Source organism: Osmia bicornis, chromosome 4 (assembly GCF_907164935.1).
Source record: "Osmia bicornis bicornis chromosome 4, iOsmBic2.1, whole genome shotgun sequence".
In the NCBI taxonomy this organism is placed as follows: domain Eukaryota; kingdom Metazoa; phylum Arthropoda; class Insecta; order Hymenoptera; family Megachilidae; genus Osmia; species Osmia bicornis.
Genome location: NC_060219.1, coordinates 9,764,244 through 9,787,565, shown reverse-complemented (window position 1 = coordinate 9,787,565; position 23,322 = coordinate 9,764,244). Strand labels below are relative to the sequence as shown.

At 35.6% G+C, this 23,322-nt stretch overlaps 2 protein-coding genes and 1 long non-coding RNA gene across 4 annotated transcripts; 2 read left to right on the top strand and 1 right to left on the bottom strand.

The window, feature by feature from the left end:
- The first annotated feature begins 933 nt into the window (after positions 1 to 933).
- LOC114874713 (innexin inx7) lies at positions 934 to 5,100 on the top strand. Its single transcript, XM_029184260.2, has 7 exons — positions 934 to 1,267; positions 1,346 to 1,436; positions 2,286 to 2,367; positions 2,472 to 2,649; positions 2,977 to 3,314; positions 3,386 to 3,576; positions 4,322 to 5,100. Exons 1-7 carry the CDS (start codon positions 1,180 to 1,182, stop codon positions 4,560 to 4,562), a joined length of 1,209 nt encoding a protein of 402 aa, XP_029040093.2. The 5' UTR covers positions 934 to 1,179; the 3' UTR covers positions 4,563 to 5,100.
- LOC123987716 lies at positions 4,897 to 21,368 on the bottom strand. Of its 2 annotated transcripts, XR_006829317.1 has the most exons (6): positions 21,294 to 21,368; positions 21,040 to 21,143; positions 20,478 to 20,621; positions 11,457 to 11,604; positions 5,124 to 5,227; positions 4,897 to 4,987 (listed from the first exon to the last, which is right to left on the bottom strand). It is a non-coding gene; the product is annotated as an uncharacterized LOC123987716 (long non-coding RNA). The 2 variants fall into 2 exon arrangements; XR_006829318.1 differs by lacking the exons at positions 4,897 to 4,987; positions 5,124 to 5,227 and having other exon boundaries at positions 11,463 to 11,604; positions 21,269 to 21,328.
- Positions 10,570 to 19,363, top strand: LOC114874715 (innexin inx1). Its single transcript, XM_029184265.2, has 5 exons — positions 10,570 to 10,588; positions 12,558 to 15,262; positions 16,141 to 16,248; positions 16,674 to 16,829; positions 17,284 to 19,363. The coding sequence occupies exons 2-5, from the start codon at positions 15,014 to 15,016 to the stop codon at positions 17,854 to 17,856; spliced, it is 1,086 nt and encodes a 361-aa protein (XP_029040098.2). The 5' UTR covers positions 10,570 to 10,588; positions 12,558 to 15,013; the 3' UTR covers positions 17,857 to 19,363.
- Positions 21,369 to 23,322: the final 1,954 nt, after the last annotated feature.

The following is a 23,322-nucleotide window of genomic DNA, read 5'->3' as shown; positions in this document are numbered from 1 at the left end:
CATTAGTGTTGCTATTGTTTAACAAACTCTGAATAACCATTCTAAGATACCATTAAGGTGGGAATCACAATCAATGAACACAAATAGATACGAAAGATTGTAAAGCTATTTTTCAAGTCACGAGGCTTTTTTTTGTTGCCTGATAGGGTAAATAATTTATTTATCCAATTCCATACTGTATGCAGTTACCCTACATTTGTAAACACATACAATGGCCTTAACAATTTACATTACTTAATATATTATAAAAACAACTGAAATATTTAACATAAATTATTGAAAAAAAAAGAACAAATTAAATTAGAGATAAAAATAATTATAAAGCACAGGATTGATAGAAATATAGCTTCTCTAATTAAAAATCAATTAATACCTTGACTTTTCAGTTTCAATGATAATTAAAATAACAAACGTCAGTATTAATTTATCTATTTAGAGATAAAGCTATTTTTGTTTACTGATAAAAATGTAGTACGCTTAAATGAATATTACGCATCGTTCGTACTAAATGTTTCTACGAGTTCAAGATTGAAGAGGAGGATCAGCCCCTTAGATAAACTTTATGTAACATATTTCCACCAAACCCTCGGATTAAATCTGGAAGGCAGACATTAAACAAAAATTAATTTAAAAATTTGCTCCACACCATAGAATCTTGTTCATATAAAAGTGGAAATATTTTTCGCTTCTCACTATTGCCCTACATAGATTTTTCAGAACAGATATCAATGATCGTCCGATAATTATTACGAGTGGATCATATTCTTATATTCTGGTATTTCAATTCCAGAACGATGTTATCTGTTCTTATCAAGAAGAACAAGTACTCGTACAGTAATGACTATACCTACTTCGGCTAGTTACGAGTTTCATGAAGCGTTGTCACTCAATGCTACTGCGCAATCGTCGCCGTTGATAAGAAGTAAGATTTACCGGCTAACAGAATTCAGTATGTATTCGATCAACAATCTATCCATCAATATCGCGGAAAGTATTCGGTGCGTCGTGTTTGTTCGTAAAAATAAAAGTGGTCCAGCGGAGTCTGAGCGTGCCGGAAGTGAATCGGTTGAGCCTGAGCGTCCCGGAAGCAGTCCGGGAGAGCCTGAGCGTTTCGTGGAGAACCCAAGACCGTCGCATCTTGTGAAAATCAACTAGACGATTAATAATAGATTCTTCAAGATGAGCACTGTTTTAGCTACGTTTGCGGTTCTCAAGGACCATGTTAAATTAAAGGTGTCACAGGACTATGTGGCCATCGACAGCATGAGTAATGAAAACTTATCTACTTGAATTGTTATGTTTTTTCTTTGTTTATGGTAAAAAGTAATTGGTGAATTGCGATTAGTTTTCAAGTTACACTACAGGGTCACGTTTCTGATACTGTTGGTTGGCACGCTTCTGGTGACAGCTAGACAATTCATTGGAGAACACATCAGGTACCGAAGGTTTACAGATATTGTTTGAAGTCTCAAGACAGTTTTTGAATATAGATCATGAAACGAAGAAAGTCCACGTGTAAAAAGTCTATCTATTAATTGAAAAGAACTATATTTTCTGAAAGTTTCATTTTATTGTTTTGACGACATTGTATCTACCTTGATTAAAGATCTAAGATATACTGATAAACTGATAAAAACTTTTTCGTACAGTTTTAATACTACAAGAATTATACATTGTTCTTATGAAATATAATATTTCATTATATTTCACTGATTTTATTATAAATTATGTTGTAACTTCTAAATATACGTAATGTGATAACAAGTTTATTAAGTAAGACATTACAACGTAACGATTATGTATTCTGTTATATCAGTATCAGCATATCTTGATTATATGTACATAATTAGATTGAGTAAGTAATTCATAAACTTCGGATAAGACTATTTATAACATTGGCAATATAACTGAACATAATGCCCAAAGAAAACGATTCACACCTAGGATTTAGAGTCTCCCTAATAGCTACCCAGGGTAGCATAGGTTCAAATACCTTATCCTAAAACCCTAATTTATGTCGGGAAAACCGAAATTCCTGAACAGCTTAATTATCAATAAAAGAAGATTATCTTAAGCCTTAGGACTTAAGGAAACAGTTTTCTTCTGTTTCAACTATTATACCTGGAAAATTCCACAACACTCTAGGACGAATACGATCCATGTTGAAACAGAAAATAATGAAAACTGTGAAACAAAGTGAAATAAAAAAACAACTGAAAATTATTTAAACAGAGGTAATAAAAAATATGTTAAACACCATTAAAATTTCTATATTTTCGAATAAGGTGCATTGGAGGTGCTGGGATGAGCGATGATCAGGTCAAAGTGATCAACACTTTCTGTTTCTTCACATCCACCTATACTGTGGTATATATTAAACTTATCTAAATAGAAAATTTAATGACACGAAGCGACTGGATCGCCTCAGCAAAGGTGTTATAAGTTTGGAATGCTGAAAATAAATTTTATAGGTGAAACACATGAATGCCACAGCGGTTGGACTGGGCGAAGTTGCACACCCTGGCGTGGGACCAGCCAGCAGAGACGATCCCGTGGTGCACCATGCTTACTACCAATGGGTGCCCTTCGTTCTCTTCATACAGGCGATCTGCTTTTACGCGCCTCACTACCTGTGGAGGAATGTTGAAGGTCAGTCCCTCTACTTACCTTCGAACCGACCTTACGTACCTTTCCCACATACTTCTATTTGCTTTCCTTTTGTCTGGAAAGAGATTTTAATATTTTACCAGCGAACGATCTCCATTTATTTAACAAAGCATAAAAAATTATTACAAAAAACAATTCAATAACGAAATACCATCGATTGATAACTTACTGCATATTCACAAGAAGCATCAGTTAAATGGGTTATTCTTGACAAGATTAATTATAATCACAATTAGCTACCTGGTAAATGCCAACCTGTTTATAGCGTATACTGACGTAGTTTAAGGTAAAAAATATGCATTGATACAGGAGGTCGGCTGAAAACGTTGGTGTCTGGTTTGCACATGGCGTCCTTGGCTCTGCGCGAGACATCTTTTAAAACTAATAATGGCATTTCGGTTCTCTCCACGAGCGAACGTGACGATAAAATACGACAGATTCGTGTCGCTTTCTTAAACCGTGTCCATTTGAATCGACCGTGGGCGTACTACCTGGGCCTCTGCGAGGTTCTCAATTTTATAAATGTCCTGGTGCAAATTTACGTGACCGATTGGTTCCTTGGTGGAGCTTTCCTTGGGCTTGGTCAGGCAGTAGCGGCGGGCAGTGCTGATGGAGAAATGGATCCTTTGGACGTTGTATTTCCCAAGGTGTATTATCTAAGTATTCATTAACTAGTTTTGTTATTTGTTAAATACATCAATTTTAATCGGTATTCCAGGTGACCAAATGTGTCTTCCACAAGTATGGTGCTTCAGGAACTATCCAGAACCACGACGCGTTGTGCGTGATGGCGCTGAACATCGTTAACGAGAAGATCTATCTGTTCCTCTGGTATTGGTTCATCATTCTTGCGGTGCTAACCGGTTTAGGTTTGCTTTGGAGAATACTGACTATGCTGCTGCATTCCAGGTTACTACTATTTATTGCCTATATGTGGTTCTACGATTGTAATCTTTCCAAGAATTCTAATCTTGGTTCTTCTGGTCCTATCTGGTCAACTTTGTTTCCAAATTAACAATAATATTTTTCATTTCTGTCGTAGATAATCGTTGTTTGAATCGTAGAAAATTAATTTTTCACCTAGAATAATCAGCTTATCATTAGATCTTTGCAAATCATTCAACCATGTTATTTCATGACATGTGAGAGCCATTTTATCAGAAGAGATAAAAACAATGAAAACGTTTTTTTAACGTGTCTTATATTTAACTCTGTCTCTAAGTTACAGTAATTTTTGTCTTTCGGTAAATGTCGTTTGATCCTCCTTTTTTATCCAATATTTCTTAAAACCATTCTAAATTCATAAATTAAATTATATACATATCACAAGCAAATGTTTTCAGGATTGTACAAGAATGCCTTTGATATACAGGTTCATTCAAAAAAGAAGAACCACATAACTGTGAATTCTATCACAAAAATGGTTATAATTTGGAGTCAAGATTAAATATGATATTCCTAGGAATTTTCTCCATTATTTCATATCTCTAAATTATGGTTTAATTGATCCCACATATTATGAAACATCCTGTATACTGCTCCTGAGTTTCCAATTAACAAATTAGCTTCTACAATCACAATTATTCATTCTCACCGCAATTCGTATAAAAATTATTTCTTTAATTAATTAATTAATCACTTTTTCACCACATAGGAGTATCCTGTTCAACAAGATCGTGTTCAGTATGGCCTGTCCAGGGAGATTCTCACCATGGAACGTACTAACAGTCACAAACGAATGTCATTATGGAGACTGGCTGTTTCTTTATTATATAGCTAAGAATTTAGATAATTATGTGTTCAAAGAACTTCTACAAAAATTAGCTGAGGATCTGCAAGAAAGACGAACTCTAAAACAGAATCCCCCTCAAGAGGAGCAACCGTTAACTCATTGAATATCACTGGTTCAAGGCTTTCAATCGAGCATGCCTAAGCTTCGACCAAAGAACATTTTGTCTTCTACAGACAATGTTTTATACTGGTATATATAATACCATACAATCGACTAGATCCATTTCGTAATTAATTTTTCAATTGTAATACTGAAATAATTTTTGCGGTCATTTCTTAATCGTTTTTCTTTTTTTAAATCAGTCATAAATGACAATAAATTTTTAATTGTAAGATATTATTATCGAACGTAGTATTTATTGTATTTATTTCGTAGAAATATTACCTAAAGTATGACACAAAGTTAAAATTCCATAGAAGTAGTACTGCTGTTTCATATCCGACGGTCTTTTGATAACATTTCATATCACTGGCGGTGATAATAGTAATGCAACTGAAAGTGTAGAGATTTTTCGAAATCTTCTCTTTCCTGTAATGTAAATAACGATTGTATAGTTCTTTTTTTAACTGAATGTCAAATTACACTGTTGGTTAAATAAAAGTATAACACAACTTGACAAATTCAAGTGTGCACAAAGTAAACACGCTGAACATATTGAACTGACCTCTCCAGCTGCACAATAGTCGACAATAGTAATCATTAAATCGTTCAGGAGGTTGATTGGCTTTGCGACATGGCTTGCCCTCAAATTAGACCATTCACGTTCACCTGATGAATCAATTTAATCTGATTACGAACTAGGTTGACAAGGAGAGTGTAAAACCTTCGGGTTACCTAGACTTTGAACATTATTTTTCATCATTTTGTTTACTAATATCACTATATAAAACAAAAATTGATAAAACATCAGTTTGGACGTCTGGTACCTCATTAGAGAAGCACTGGAATAATTTAAAAATAAAATTTTATTTCACAAGACGCAAGGTTTAGAAATCTAACGTTTGTATGTACTTTGCAGTCCTTGGTCTTGTTTTTTAAATTTTTTATCAGAAGGTTTGTTAGAAAACATTCTGCTACTCCAAGGCTGACCACGGTTCAACAATTACCTGTAAGTTTATCTTAGAAATGACAAACTTTTCCTTCTTGGTAACAATTCATGGGGAGATTCATGATTTCAAGGAATACTGACGTAGAGGCTGAATGCATCGATAGCAAGAAAATATTGTGGACCGGAATTACATAGAAATTGAAATCACAGAAAGCGGAACGGGTTGATTGTTATAGATATACCGTCATAAATTATTTTTATTAATTTAAATGACATTCTTAAAGTAGAATTTACGTAACATCATCTTGTATTTAATGCTGGTGACTTTATTTGCAATTTTAATTTTCTTCCAAATTTTTTATGCATCGAAAATTAGGTACTAAATTCATTAGCATTTCGACTATGTATTTTCATACTTACGTTGAAAAATTAACAAATTTTATATAGATATGAATTCATCGACACGAACGGAACAAACTGATTACACAATTGTCAGCTTTTTATCAGTAACTGGCAGTAAAAAAAATATTTAACCTTGTCATCATAAATACGGTAATTGAATCTGCTTCTTTAGAAAGAAAAAACGACTTGATAAGAAACCATTCGTCACAAAACTTCTAAGACAGGAATTAAAAAGAAAGGAAAAAGAAAGCAGTTCATATAATCAGACATTAAAACGATCAATTTTAAAACAATGTAAAAAGAATATCTAGATCGAGTAAACTTAAAGAATAAAATAAACACTTAGGCTTGAATTCTTTCTTCACCTGGTAACAGTACCTCTTTAAAGATACATATGTACTATGTATCTTTAACATTAGCACTGGGTGCCTGTTTACATTTTCTTGAGTCAGAGAATATTTACGTACTCGATGAGTTTTGAACGTTAAAATCTTCCACTATCATACAACGAGCAATCGGAACATTTACAGAACATTTATATACACAACATACTTGTATCAGTACGAATGATAGAAAAACCAAGAGGCATTGAGAACTTTCTGTACATAACAGAAATATTGATCAATGTAACCTGTGAAATATTTATACATTTACAAACTGAATTAACCATTGGTGTAATTAGAAAAGTGTTAGGGTGGATCTGCCCCTTCTTCCAAAATGTAGATTGGCCCCCTCATTACTCTAATAACAAGATTCTAAGGTTCAAAAATGATAAAATTTTAATATTCTAGCATTAAGAAATCTGGACTGTGTCTCTAAAAAATTAGAGACACATTGCAATTGACAGAAAACATCTGTCAGTCACGATGAAAGTTGTTTAGCATGGTCGATAAAATGTTCGCAAACGCAGTAGATTAAAAGATAAACTGTGGAATCTCGTTACGAGATCTTTGTTAATTTCTTTCGCGTGCGTGGCAGAGTAAGCCACGACCGGAACACAATTCATTATGTTCTCTCTCACAACCGGGAAATGACGAGTGTGGACCGCGGGAAGGCTGTTCTGATGACACGCTGATGCATTTGATGCAACTGTTCAGATAATTGTCTGACACTACGAATTCTATAATATTAATATTACAATCGAATAATTAAAAGAAGAAAAGATTTTAAAAAATTCTAAGTAATATTGATATTTTATGAATTTTCTGAATTAACGAATGAATTGAATTTGAAAATAAAATGATTGCGTTTAAATGATAACGTGTTATGCTACATCCGGTTGCAGCATTCAACTTGCTAAATTAAAAACCATATTGTCTTGACTAACAATGAGATCAGGCTTACAAAAGAATATCTGCAGTTGCATCAAATATGTTTTTCAAATGCATCGAATACGCAAATAGAAAAAAATTTCGAATAATACCTACGTATCGAGATCAAGATCAAGTGTAATTGCTGGTTAACTCGTGACTTCCTGCAACTTATTTTCTACTTCCTCTTTCACACAATTCATTCTTGAAACGAGGAAGATAGTCAAGAATTGAGATATTATATTTTACATTTTACATCGATCAAAATATGAATTCAATGAATAATGACACAAACAATTTAATCAATAATTGGTGCATGAAAGTGAAATCGATCATACCGATTCCTTTCGCCACCTTCACTTTTTTTCCTTTCTGAAATTCCTCGACTATATCTTTAAATTAATATTATAATATTGAAAGCACGATACATCATTTCAATAACGTAGTTAGATCTCACAATTTATTAGCTTTCGAAAGGAGAGAAGCTGTGACTCACGAAACAGCTAAGTTACTGTGTTTACTCATTCTGGAAACCTGCCTCTTTGTCGTCAGTTCAAAGGAATTTCTTTCAAAGAACAAAGGATGTAAAAGGAAGACCACAAAACTCTAGATAAATATTAAGAATATTAAATATGTAAACTGATTGATCGATTAATCAATTAACACTCAAGTAAATAAAGAGCAGGGGTACAAAGTTAAATGTCTTCTAGATTCGTCAACACAAAGCAGGCTATTCAATCAGCAAAATATTTCAGGAATGTACTTAGCGTTGTCCCTTCATGATCGTGTTTATACCTTGAAGAGTTCTGAGCAATTAAGCGCAAGGCCTCTTCAAGAGTAAAAGGAAAGTGGATCAGATGAGCCCTAAGGCATGTTTTCGAATCTCCTGAACTCAATTATATACCAATTGCTGTGAACCTACTAATGGCACAGACAGTAATCTATACTTTCTATTACAAAATAAGTAACACAATTTCGGTAGAATTTTCTCTCCTGTACATTTGATAGTCTCCACCGGTAGCGCAAGTAAGATATTCTGGGAACGTTTGGAACATAAGGGGGTATAGCGAATAAAAATGCATTCCGTATTTCGTTCAGTACCTACATTGTACCTTTCGTGACTAGAGTTTCAATTAACTCGTGTCTTCAGCAAAGAAACACGAGTTTCGTAGAATAAAAAAAAAAAAAAAAACAATGAATAATATCTCTTCTTGTGAAATGTATTAGGTGAATTTTTAAGAGATACATTTTTTATTTCTATCTCCTCAGAAATACAGTTTCAAAAATCCACAGTACAGCTAGCCAAAGATACAGTTAAATAATTGTAAGAGAAAGTCTCTTTCATTCCAACAGAACAGTGGGCTCTATATAAAAAAATGGTGTGGGAAATTGGGCTTGAGGACATAAATTAGTGGAACATTCAACAACCCTCAGGTCATGGATCAAATGAGCAACAAGTGGATTCTCAACTTGGAATCTAAACTATACTTTTGTTCATGAATTTTGAATTATCTTCTTGGTTCGTATGATTTCTACATACAAATATTCGAGGAAGCAAGTAAACAACGGTAGCGTTATATCAAAGCTGACTTTATTCGAAACGTGTCTTTGGTACTGGCGAAGATCCACGTAGCACGTGTGTGCATGGATAATGAGGTTAGCCTGTGGCTATCGTGTAAACCTCGGCCACTGTAAAGGTATTTACACAGCGACTTGTTTAACTCAACGCAGGCAACAGTGCCCTTATACAGTAAGTTCCAGCTTTTCTTTTTCTCTACATACATAAGAACACGCCTTGTGTGCTGGATGCAGCTCTGTCCCCTGGGTAATTTTCACTCGTCTGCCTTTATTTGGAATTAAAACAATCTGTGCCCCTTTTAAACTCGTTGGACGAAGGCATAGAAAATTGTGACATTTTATAAATGTTTTAAAGATATATAAAATAATTTCTGTCTACCTTTGACATGATCTCAGAATATTTCATCTGTCAGATTGTGACATCAGACGCCATTAAGGGGTCTGGTCGCTTTCTTTTCTACTCCCACAATCTTATCTTTTCAACATGAGCCTGCCTCTGCAATCTACCACGAAATTCTTATTCTTGAACGGAGATCACAGTGACTATCAGTGAGCAAACATACACAGGTAGGTATCAAGGTGAGGGACCGAAAAATGCCTCATAAAAATGCCTAGCTGCTCAAGAACCGTTATGTGTTCCTCTATAAAAACTTTAAATAGAAACACTGACTTTCTTGCTTGAAGACATTAAAACAAAGACTTTTAATAAAGCTAGAGAAACTGGTCCATCCAGCAGTGCCATCTTAAGGCATGGGCATGCTGGGCAGTCGTCAGGATCCCTATGATTGGACGGCTTTCCAAATAAAAAGCTTATGGTAGAAGCTTCAGTATACTGTTTTATCTAGCATCTACAATGCTGTTAAGACGGCTCTACATTCTAGAGAAAAATCTTAGTTACGCCATTGTTAGTACTACACAAATTTCTCAAATATTCAACGTAGGATTATACAGTTTAGTTTGAAGAACTACAAGGACCAGACGCGAGCATAGTCGACATACATTCGTCACAATTGACACGATTGACTTGCAGTGGTACTCAACTGGACCCTAAGCATATAAACAGCTTTGATGGGATTTAGAGAGTGCATATGCTTCAAATATTGAATCAGAGAGGGTCCATGGTTCTTATCAAAAAAATGCAGTCTTTCACGAAGGGATAACAATTTCTTCGTTTACCTGGCTGTACAGTCTACTGCAAACAACATCGGTGGAATTTATATAAGCTGTGGGTGGAAACGACTGCTTAATTTATTCAAGATTCCGGGAAATGCGGTTTAAGTAGCATTCTTAGTAAAACACTCGGTTACCAGCAGTGAATTACAGAACACTGTGGATTATACAACACCGAAGGCTTCGTAATCTAACTATGTTGCGTTTCTAAATTCACGGATGCTGTATTCACTATACTTAGCAAGCTGTAAGTAAAGCTATACTTACTGCTGGACTTACTATTATATAGTGCATACGCGACCGAGCGTATAGCGTACAATAGTTATGGCTTTTGAACAGGTCACAACTGACGAATGGTAAGATTTGAGATAATGGTAAGATTTATTGTTGACGAAGTTTCATAGAGCGATCCAGTTGAAAGCGAAGAGGAAAGAGCAATTTTTCGCTGACAAAACGAGCGATTGTCGTCGTTCATAAACGAACTCTAATTAAGATAATTGCGACTAAGGACGCATATAAAGCGTCCACTAGTAGAACAGGGGACGAGCAATAAGTTGAGCGCTAGTATTTTACTGACCGTGTAAGTAGTATCAGGGATTAATAGTTGAGCAGCAGCCGAAAGTAAGTATACTTTGTTTTCTTTCATTAAGTATTTTATGCTTTTTAATACATTAAAAATAATACTCCATCATAAACAAAAAGTAATTATTATACACCTTGAAATAGAATCTTTCTTCCCTACGTTTGACTACCTATTTTCCTATCATCCTGTCTAATACATTCTTGATCCTTGATCATGGAACTTCGTAACTATTGACTCTCGAGTCTCATTGCATAATATCTATCAAACTGAAGCAAAGTCAATATGTACTCTCGGTTGATACCAGTGACGATTGAGGGGTACGATAGGATTCTTAAATATAGTCACGTGCCTTGACCGAGTTTAACACAGCCCCACGTTAATATGGGATGATATTATTCAATAGATAGATCGCGAAGAGGTCACTTTTCGCTCGACGGATAAGACACACGGTACATTTTCGCTAATGAAACGGGTCTCTATTTCCGATCTTTTTTTATCGCTTGCACATGGCGAACGCCATGATACGAACATGGTCACGTGGATCACGGGGGCTGCATGTAGTCTAGAAACCGAGATGCTGGGTCATGCGATATCCTGTTGCGACGCGTCTGCACAAAAGCTTAAGTTACATCACGTTGCACATTTGGACCGGTTGCTACGAAAACGAGATCACCAGCTATGTATTTTACGGAAACACGATCGGTTAGTGAAAGGAGGCTCCTCTCTCGTTGTTGGTTAGAAAATAAAAAAAAAAGAAGCAGTAAAGACTAATAAAAGTAACTTGCAAATTTAAAGCAATAAAAAGAATGAAACTACAAAGATACGAATATATGTTCTTCTAGGTACTCTGAAGGTCTTGCACTCTCTTTATCAAACAGCTGCTGCGAACAAACTAAAATTTTATACCTGTTACCACCGCCATATTTTCCCCTTAATTTACAAAGTTATAGCCAAACCCTTTGTTTCGTCCCTTTCCCAAAGCCTTGAATTGAAGAATGACTCCAGGTGGCTGGATACCGGATAGATCCTTCGCAAGGTGGAGTTTCAGGAGAGTCTGAAACAAAAGGTCGAAAGTTAGTGAAAATGAAGAAATGTGATAATTTTCAAACTTTCAAACTTTAACTACTTCATTAACATGAATTCATTAATTACCGGAATAGAGTTTATTATATTATTGAGGAATTCTGTAAAAAGTGACTGGAGGAGGAAATGCAATGTGAAATTGAAAAGTCAAGGACGCAAGAGAAAGCTGTTCCCGAGAACAGGACTTAGCCTTGTATCCACCATAAAATGAATGTATTGAGTAACGATGTCCTTAATGATTCTCCGTAATTTTAACCTTTCTTGGACCGAATTATATTCAATGTTTCGTTCAAAATATGTTAGTATGTTTCAAAATTATCTCTTAATTATTACATTAATCATTGATAACCTTATGACAAAATAATAATCGTATGACCAAAGTTACAAAAGCTGTTTGGTAGAGTTGATGTATACACAAATATACAGGGTGTCCGATGTAACTGGGCCCAGTTGCATGAGACACCTTGTATAATGGTTATTCAGGACAACGCAAACATTGAGCCTCATCTCCAGGGGATTTCTCCATAATGTTATAAACACGTGTGTGACATGTGTCGCAGTCATTTTCACACAGTAAATGTTTATTGCTGCATATGGTATTACCAAGTAAATGGGGTCTGTTTAGACCACCCAAATCGTTCCAATGATTCTATTTTCCTATTCATTTCATTTTACATATATATTTTACAAAAATATTTTACTGGAATATCTGACAACTTTTATTACCGGATGCATCAATTAATGCATTCAAAAAGTATACAATATCATTTTAAAAAATTTAGGCGATTCATATATTTAATCAAAAAACATTTTTAAATCTTAAACAATAACGTATGACTATAATCATGCATAATATCATTTAAAACAGAAAGTTTTAAAATGCCCATTGTTTCTGCAGTAACTCAATATACTGCCATCCAACAGGATCCTGAACAAATGATGGTAGGTCGAGGGATGCTGGTATTTCCGTTCCATGGGGTAACACGCAGTCCTTTCAGGGTCTCGTGCATCTGGTCACGTACACAGACACAGCAAGCTTCACATGGTGAAACGACAAAATGAACGCCTGGAACGTGAAAGAAGGAACACGAAATTGCTGATATTGATTGCATAATGCGTAACTCGCCCTACCAGTTACGCACACGAATTCATGCTTTCGTCACTGGGTCTAAATAAATAGAGAACATCAGATAAAAAGAATAAAAAATTTCTTCAAAGTATAAATTATAGTTTTAAAATATAGGTAATAAAATTGAAAAAAAAAATTAAGTTATTATTTATAATACACCTACTAATATGCTAATAAAGATGATTAAGCATACTAAAGTTTAATGAAACACACTGTATACAAAAATGTGATGTATTAGCAACGCTTTCAGTCTGAGATTGATCTTTGCCTCTCCTTGTATGCTTAATAAAACATTAGTTTGCATACATACATAAGTAGTAACAACAAGTACAGAGATAACATAAATTCTGCTTTTTATTCTTCGGCTTCTAATTGTAAAATGTCTAAACGTTCACCAGAAGAACAACGGACTGTAATTTTAGTTGTAATTCGCGAGTGTGTAATAACAATGTTAACAACATTAGCGTAAATATTAAATGTCGTTTGCGAAGTTAATGTGCTTCTTCTCGGTCTATTTACATTTAAAATCAAGGTAAAAAGAACTCATTAAATCAATGTTTTATGAATAATATTTTCATTCAAAGATGACAAGGGAGATCTAGTGTTCGATTCTTATAGTGGCCTCAACGTTCAATTGAATTTAACGATCGAATTAAAGCGATTTACTTTCATTACGATATAGCGCAGGATGGAGAGGTCGTGCAGAAGAGAAAAGAAGGAGAAACGAGTAACTGGAATAACGGTAGTAGATAATGGCGGACCTAAGGCGCTTTAAATCATCGGCATGAAAGTTCTTACTTCCAACATTCTTTGAAAAGCATAACTAAAATTGTATTCTAAAATTTATTTATCTTTGTAGAAAATGTAGGTACCGTGCCTCTTTATCGTGCTAACGTCTAGCGCCCTTAAGTTCAACTCGCAGAGATAGTCTCTAGTTTGCTATAATAAGTGTATCCTCTTCCTACTCTGGTATAAAACGTTGTTACACGTGTTCTTCGAAAAAAAAGAAGGTCTCTCAAGATTTCGCAATATTTTAGAAGCGATTACGAAATTTGGTGCAAACAAATCGGTTAAAAAGATAAACCCATAAAGAAAAAGAGATGGTAGGCATAGTTAAACGCAGGAGCACATACTATGGAAACAGGGTACGAAGCATGCACAAAGGAGGGGAAGTTGAAACAGCCGTCGGTCCCCCACCGTTACGACCCCCACCTCCTGGGCCCTCTCCTACTCGTTTCGACTATGGCAGTCCCCCTAGCAAGATCGAAAGAGGTTCCCTCTCGCCCCTCGTTTGAACAACAAGCCACTGACTACTCTCGTCAGTCGACGTTGAAGACTGCTACGTACATACGTGTATATGCCGACACAATTCGGTGTTGGCTCGCACCCGTTCGTACGATCTGTCTGCACGATATCGAGAGAAAAAGTGCCGCGCAGAGGAGAAGACAGAGAAGGAGAAGCAGGAGTAGGAGGTAGAGGAGGAGGTGAAGGTGGAGGAGAAAGGGGGAGCCCTGAGCGGCAAGAGAGTTCGGTCCGGCTGTTGCACAATTTTGTGTCAGCCTGTGTTTCTCGGTGAAATCCTCAGACCGACTCAGAGGAAATAACAGGATTGACAGTGAGTGTCGTATATCCGACACGAAGTTGATTGGACGCGCAGGCGTCGCGGGCTTCTTTGAAGATCGAGAAACGACGAGGCTCCCTCGTTCCATGTTGCGCATTTGTTTATCGAGATTCAACTGAACGTAGTTACGCGTAGAATCGATCGATCGGTGAAAGATGCGAAAAGGATACGTGTGTTTCGTCGACGCATCGTATAAGCAGAGTTGAAAACTCCTGACTGAGGACAGTCGTGTACAAAAGGCGAGCGCGTTCGCGGTCTTGTTCAACGTTGGTTCGGTGACCGATCGTGCGCGCTCCCATCACCCCGTAAAAAGAATAAGAAACAGCGAGTGGAGGAGGAGTAGGGCGGAAGCTTAAGGAAAGAAGGACGCCGAAGGAGAAGGAGAAACAGGAGAAAAGGAAAAGAGGGAGGCACGCCGCGTGGACACAGCCGTACGATCGTCGTGTGTCTGTTTCGTTTGGTTTCGTTTCGTTTTACCGCTTTTCGAGCGGACCCGCGGTAGATGAGGGCCCGCGAAACTTCTAGTTGATAACGATTTTACCCGATTCTCCTTCTCGTGACACATTCCGTCACGTGGACGTTGTCGCGTAAAGAAGATTATTCGATTGTAAACAAGCTAAGAAAACAATCATGTACAAGCTACTAGGGGGTCTTGGCACGTTCCTGAAATGGCAGGACATCACGACGGATTCTATGGTGTTCCGGTTGCACAACCACTTTACGGCGGTGCTACTTTTCACGTGTTCGATGGTGATCACGGCCACCCAATACGTTGGTAATCCGATCAACTGTATCGTTCAAGGTTTACCACCGCACCCTGTCAACACTTATTGCTGGATAACGTCTACGTTCACTATGCCGGATGCATTCAATCGGCAGGTGGGTAATCTCGTTTAGCGACTGTGCCCCTAATTTTCCGACTTGGATCCACGCTTGATTATGCTTGTCTTTTGAACCACCTGTTCCCAGCTTTGGGAAGTTCAACGATCAAATAGACCATGACACATGCTGTACATTGATATCTGTAGAAAAATGTTGTATCGACTAATCAACGTTAACAATTTTTTTTTTATTTCTAAATTATGTCTGACTTCTGTTTTAGAACTTTTGTTCAAAACTTCTTTTTGCCACTAGCGATAGTGTTACTCAACCGCGAAGAGTATTTTATACCGATAGTATGAAATCTAATTGCCAGCGAGTAAAAAGAACACAGAAAACAACGAAATCGCTTCAGGTTACCCCCGAGGTTATCTATAGTTTTCTTCCAATTCCTCTCACTCTTGCCCTGTACATTAATACATGCTTTACGAAATAAACTCGCCGTATGATTATTCACAATTCTTAAGAAATAACTTACAAAACATTTGTTAAATTAAAAAGGAAAAAGAAAAGAAAAATCATACACACATTCTTAGTAACAAATTTCCCGCCAATCGAATAAGTTATGAAATTTTGGTACACTATGTTTAGGCGGCAAATTTGAATCAGGAATATGACTGTAGATCTCTACTTAACCTCTTACTATTATTAATGTATGAGTAGCACTCTTTATAATTTTTACTGTTTTTTTGAGATCGGTTCTCTTAGATAAAAAAAGGTACAGTGCTTTCGTGAACTGAATGAACGGATCGCTTATAAATACGTACGGGAAGTAGACGATAAATGAACAATATAACGATGCAAATATATAAATTTAATCAAGTACACCTGCACTCTTTCGTCATTATCCTATTGTTGACGAGTCTGTTTCTTGTTAGGTCGGTATAGAGGTGGCGCATCCAGGAGTGGCCAACGACTTCGGCGACGTGGACGCAAGGAAATATTATACGTACTACCAATGGGTCTGCTTCGTATTATTCTTCCAGGTAAAGGCTCGTTTATCGGTAATCTTGTACGGGTGACAGATAAGACTTAGACAGCTGCACTTTTGGTTTAGGTTTTTGTTACATCCGACTGGCTATTCTCGTCTTTCCGTATTGGATATCCGAAACTGTGGTTCGCGCGAATGCACGAGCCCTACGCGTTGCTGATTACATATCTGACCTCTTATTTCTTCGAGAAAATGCTTCTATCTTCATTTTAATTTAATTACCGCATAAAACTGTTCTTGATTAAACGCTCTCATTAATAATGACGACCAATATTTTATCTTACAAATATGGAGGCACCTCCATTTTGTATATTTATGCAGCATTAAATGTCTATGGTTATTACACATAATATTTTAATAATAGTCTTTGTCATATCCTCCATGACTAAATTAAACGAATATGTATATTACATTCAACAGGCATGCTTGTGCTATGTACCACAATGGTTATGGAACATGTGGGAGGGTGGTTTGATCAGTACATTGGTCATGGGTATGAATCACGGCCTCGATAAACAAGAGAACATCCGGAAGAAAAAGTCCGTGTTAATGGATTATCTAATGAATCATATTAGGGTAAGTGATCCTAATTAAATTCCTGTTTAGGTGACATTAAGTTTACTTTTGCGAACTTCGTCTCAACCGGTTCATTATATTCAACCGCTTTTTTAAAAAGTGTATTTACATTGTAAATAATAATGGGATGAAATTAAAATTATTTTAATCTCTAATCGAAACTAAAGCCAAATTAATACAGCTATGTAATTTTCACTTAATTGAAAATTATCCAAAATTTATTTAGCCATAACAATTTATTAAAGAATTTTCAAGTTCTGAAAGAATAAGTACTTCAGCAAGGGTTGAGAACGTTCACAGAGATGCCTCAATTGGTCAAAGTGTCACATACTGAAATCTTAGCCAAGGGAAAGGAGGAAAGAATAAGAAAGAACGGTTGAGACGATTCGGTTAGATCCAATTTAACCTCGTTGAGTCCAATTCATGCCAATTCACCGATCGCTTGTTCTTTCAGAGTCACAACATGTACGTGTACCGATACTTCATTTGCGAGGCGCTTTGCCTAGTGAATATCTTCCTTCAATTATACCTGATGAATCGATTTTTCGACGGGGAATTCCTCAGCTACGGATTGCGAGTACTGCAGTTTTCGGAGGTGCCACAGGAAGAGCGTGTGGATCCCATGGTCTACGTGTTCCCTCGCGTCACCAAGTGTCTCTTCTATAAGTATGGTGCTTCGGGAACGATACAGCAACACGATTCCCTCTGCATTCTTCCATTAAACATCGTCAATGAGAAGACGTATATCTTCATCTGGTTCTGGTTCACCATTCTATCCATCTTGTTATTGGGTCTGATGGTATACAGAGCAGCCATCATTTTTGCCCCGGCCGTGAGACCGAGACTGTTACATCTCTCCTCTCGGCTGTTGTGTATAGAAACCTGTTACAGTATCAGCAAAAAGATTGATCTGGGTGACTGGTGGCTTCTCTACATTCTGTCTTCCAACATGGACTCACTAATCTACAGGGACTTTCTCCAGGAACTGACCAAGAAGATGGGCGATAGGCAATCAGCTATGGCTTAGATTGATAATTTTATAACAAGAATTTTCGTTAGAAAGGCTGAACTGATTTGCTGAGGTTCATCGTTTGAAGGCAGGTTCATTGCCTTTAGTTGACCTCCTTCGGGGAATTATAGGGGGGAGAACACTGACCACCGTTGTCTGCGTGGAAATCATCGCGTTACAAGAATTACTATCATAGGTAGCGCCTTCAGAGAACAATTGTTATGCACGACTGACTAGTATGTGTGTTCGTAAACACGCGATGACATTCGGTTTTGTATGTACACAAGAGTGTGACTGTGTGTGAGTACGAGAGAAAGTATCGTTGTTTCAACGATTATTCCAAGAACTGTTTCTTTATTATTTTTTTTTTTTTTATTATTATTCTTAATTAGTGTTCGTTCTCCAAAGCAACAGATCTATTTTATTGCGAGAAGTATTGCTCAAAGTAAATCGAACGTATTTCTATGACAGAGGAAGTTTCGAGGCGATGAGGATCTTAGCATACGAATACCTTTTACTATGCAACATTTTTCTATTATGAGGTCATCTCGACTTTTATGCTATCCTATCGTGATTATAATGTGCACTGTCGCAAGAAATCTTGCTCTCAGATATTTCTGTGTAGCGTATACGTGATCCAATTCATTGAATGATTATTCTTTCTAAGTTGTCAAGGTATGTGTTAGTTTTCAAAATACCGTGACTAAGTAATTAGTTGCAAAGGATGCATATCAATTTTTATTGTAATTTAGAGATATGATTTGTACTGTTAGGTTGATCAGAAAGTTCTGTTGATTTTTTCAAATTAGTATCCTAGTGATAATGAATCAGCCATGGTGAAATACAATTATCTCTCTGTTTGCAGTTATTAAAAAAATACACAAACTACGTTTTTCAGAACCAGCAGCAAAATTTTCCGATCAGTCTAATATTTGCCCATTTGTGTTCCATCGACATACAAACATTGTCGCAGAAGACTTGTATTAAAGTAACACAGATCTTTTTTTAATGTCTATGTCCTCTGTTTCTTAATTAATTTCTGCTGTATGTATCAATATAAGAATTTACGAGTGTTAAACCGATTGTGTATCGTATATGATGTGTGTTTCCTATTGGAAAGTAAGAGAAGAAAAGAAGTTCGTCCGAATTTTAACGGTACTACAATTTTGAATGTTTATTAGGTAGAACGAGTAAGGTTTTATATTGATATTATGAATATTATACGGATATTATAAATATTCGTGCAATTTATGCATCTATTGTTTTTTTCTTTCTTTCTGATATTCGATTATGGTAAAAGTTTAAATTTTACCGTAATCGTCAGTTGGTGACAAATCAAGAATGATTTTTTTAGTTATTCATGCCTCGATATTGGTCTTGTGTTATAAACTACAATATATTCCATAATCATAGGAAACTTGAGACTTAGGCTAACATCTGCAATTCAATGCTTTCAAAGTTTACTTTTCCTATTAGCAGCTGACTGTAACATAAAAGACATTGAAAATATACCGTAATTCTAAGACGTTATGCTTTTTCTTTAATATTATTGTAAAAGTATTAAAAAAGAATAAAAGTTTCCTACTGTTTAAAAAGAAAACTGAATTTTTTAATTTAAATTTTAAGGGATTGTGAGTCTTATACATTTCAGATGGAAGTGCTGATAGAAGGGTAAAGAGATCGGGCTGACGATAAAATTAAATGTAGTGATCGGATATCATTTATTTTGATGTCGGCGTTTCCTAAAATTTCCTCGGTATGGTAATGCGGTTTGAAACTAAAACGTTGGCGCGTTAAAATCGGCGATGGAAAAGATGAGAGAGAAAAGTAATAATCGAAGAGTTTGTGTTACGCGAGGAACGTTTTCAGTTTTCCGATAAGATTTCTGTCCTTCCGGTATTAAAATCTTGAATGAAATCAACTTGTTGCGTAAACACAAATTATGTAACAGAAATTGACCGATTAGCTTATATGAGTTCGTATCTTGCGGTCTGAAATGCCGACATCGCTCAAAACCTCATTTCTGTTTCGCTGCGCACTCTACAATTCACAACGACGATCTTAGGAACTACATCGGGTCTAAGGATCGATGACTAGTCGATAACTAACAGTAACATAAAAATGAGCTGAAAATGCATTAAAAATAATGCAAAAATTAATGAAAAAATATAGCAGAAATAAAATTTAAAAAAAAAGAAAAAACAAAGAAGCAAATCTTAATCACGCAGCCAATTACTTTGTATTATTTGCCGCATAATTAATAAATGTACCATAGAAATAATGATGCAGTTATTAATTACCCGCCAAATAATAACGATTGTCCAGGTCTCCACCACGAGGAGGTTGTTGCAGATGGAGACCCGCCCTATTCTCATTCCATTCACTCCCCATTTATACAGATTTTTATTTAAATTCAATAACATCATCCTCTTGATGCACATTTTCAAAACATGAAAAAGAATTTGATGTAAAAATTGAACTTGATACTTGACACAATAAAAATGTTACTATTCATGAGTATAACCATACCCATGGTCACTATGCTCGCCAACCACGTATACAACCAGTAACCAGTGTCGATTCGGATCATTCGTCCTACGACATGATACACCGGAGGAACCATGAACCATGCGACTCACCGTTTGCAGATATTTACACTCTTCTTCCGACAGTCAAGTAGGAGAATGCACAACAACCAGTTATGAGGTTGCCTTAGAGAAGACGGAAGTTGTGAAGAAAGCCATCAACCATGTTCAGGAATTCGACAAAATCCAAAAATTCATCTGTAATAAAAAAAGAAGAATTACGGTTAATTTTGAAAATTATCAATTCTATTTTTACTTAAACTTACACCGAAAACTGTATATTATAATATGTATAATTACTATGATTGAACAAAATCAGATTGTTTGAAATAATGAAAATATAATTAAATAATTGGAGAAGAGAAGCAATCATCTGCAGTAGAATACAAATTGTTTCAGTTTTGTTCTAATTTAAAACACCTATGTTAAACTACTAGTCAAAATTATTTAATAAAATAAAAAATTAGTTATTCCTTTCCTATTATTTGATCAAGGAAAAAAAAAATTCTCTAATCTTTTCTTCCTTGATTCTGGTATCAATTAATTATAAAGAAATGCTTACAATTAACAATGACTCAATAAAAATAGTAATAATAAATATTAGTAAATTGATTACAATAAATCAAAACGTTAACAATTCTTTACGAAATTGTACTTTAATCCAATATCAACTGTCATGGCGTCGTCTCGTGTGGCGTCTTTTCAATATCACCGAAAGATCTGTAACAAATAAGAAATATAAATTTATATAAATAAAATTTAGCCAACAGCAATACAATTATGATTAATAAACGATCGAGCTCTATAATTTATGTAAAATATGTCAAAAGATAAATTACGCGTACCTATTTTACTTATACGGAAGCGTACCTTCAATACATCTTATCACCGCGACGTTCGCGAAAGGAATGGCGCGACCTTCCTACGGCGACAGTTCAGGATTGCTCGGCACGATACCGAAACAGGTTAGCGAACCAATCACGTGATATTACGATTCTCAAGGAAAAACGTTATCGGATTCTTTTGTTCAAATTCAATAATGTTTAAGAAATTAACGATATAAAAGGGAAATAATTAAGATAATGCTGTTTCAATCTCAATCTGAATTCACGACAAGAGTACAAAATTTCACCTCACGTATTTCCGAAGGCAATGTGGAATCTATGTCAGAAATGATGAATCTAGACTTCTCTTCAACTTTTCCTTCTATTCTTCGTACTTGTTATATTAGAAATGCAATTTAATTTAATATTTTAACACGATTTAATATCACTTGTCACGAACGCGTGCACTCAGAACAAAGTTTCAAGGGAAAGTGACGTAATGAATTGGACCTGCGTACATAGGCAATGAAGACGATTCTGATTGGTCAAAATTATATGCAAGGAACTGCCATTGGTGGAAATGTAAAACTGCATAGTTCAAAACTTTAGTACTAAAATAACTTAAAATATTAAATACAAAATAAGTTATTTATAATTAACAAGTAAATAAAGAGAAATAATTCCAATTGTAAAGAAACGGGTATTAGCGAAAACACAATTGGTAAAAGAGACATTTGACGATGCGCCATCTCTGCGTTAATGAGGTAACCTACAGGTTTACTCAAGATTGATCAGTTGTTCCAATACAATGAAGATTAGGTAGTTTGTCAAAAAATGGATAGAAACGTTGACGAATAGATGCACGAACACCCAGATTAAAAACACGTACAAGTATACAATTGACATTTGTACAATTGAAATTATACAAATGATACTTGTATAATTTCTACACAGTACTGTCTAATTCTTACTGTTATCATAAATCCTGACCCTTGCTTTCGCGATTTCGTAACGGCGGCGCGGCGGTTTAAGCTTTGCAAGCTTAATGATGATCCGATGCTCCAGATGTATGCGTATTTTTGTATTGCGCAAACTACACTAAAATATGTGATCTTGGAAATTTGCTCGTATAATGTGAAATTAACGTTCTCTTACAGAAAATGAAAAACATGGTTGATTTTAAATCATGATTTCTTTTTCTTCGCTCTGAATATCAACAGGATGATTCAATATTCTGTTTTATCACACCAATATATTTCTTTTAATAAATATGTAGTCTTATGTGAATTCAAAATTGTTATTTTTAATTTTAATATTATAGTTTCTTACTTTGATTTATACGCGTGTTCTATACAAGAGTTTGAAGTAGACTCTTGATGCACATGTGCCGAACGGATAAAAATAGATTAAATTGTCCACGATTGAGATTGATTTGATTAATAACAAGACTTGATGCCAAAACCCGACATTCTCGATATCTGCATAAGATTTCTATTATCCGAAATGGGATCACGTTTAGTTTCAAAAGATTATTAGGTTAGGTTGAGACATATATAGTATCATTTTACAAATGTTAATCAAAATCGAAATATCTTATTAAATGAATACTCACCTAATGCAGAGAAAGTCAGTAAGTTCAACAACAGAAAGTTCAATCTCTATATAGATTTGGTTGAATCCGATCGGTGTAATGTACATGGATCAACACGTTTTCCTAATGAAACACGTGTTGCCGGTGAAAGCACACAAATAGAACTCGCTAGCGCGGATATGATTGATTTGTGTTTAAGGAGTCGGAAAACGGGAAGTGAGCTGATTGACGTGTAGGTGTTTCGAACCGTTTGGACCCGGAGCACAAGACTAAATTGATTATTTTCTTTTTCACGATACGCATTGCCTTTGAATTGTGTTCGAATGCCGGGATCGAAACGACAAAAGCCGCAAACCTTTCCTTTCTATTGCACCGCACTGATGTATATTTCTTTTCACTGCAGCCATTCTAGCCCTTATCATTTTGATGATTTACTATTTTATACATTTTTTGTATTAGATTACTAAGGCAACTGTGGCTGTGG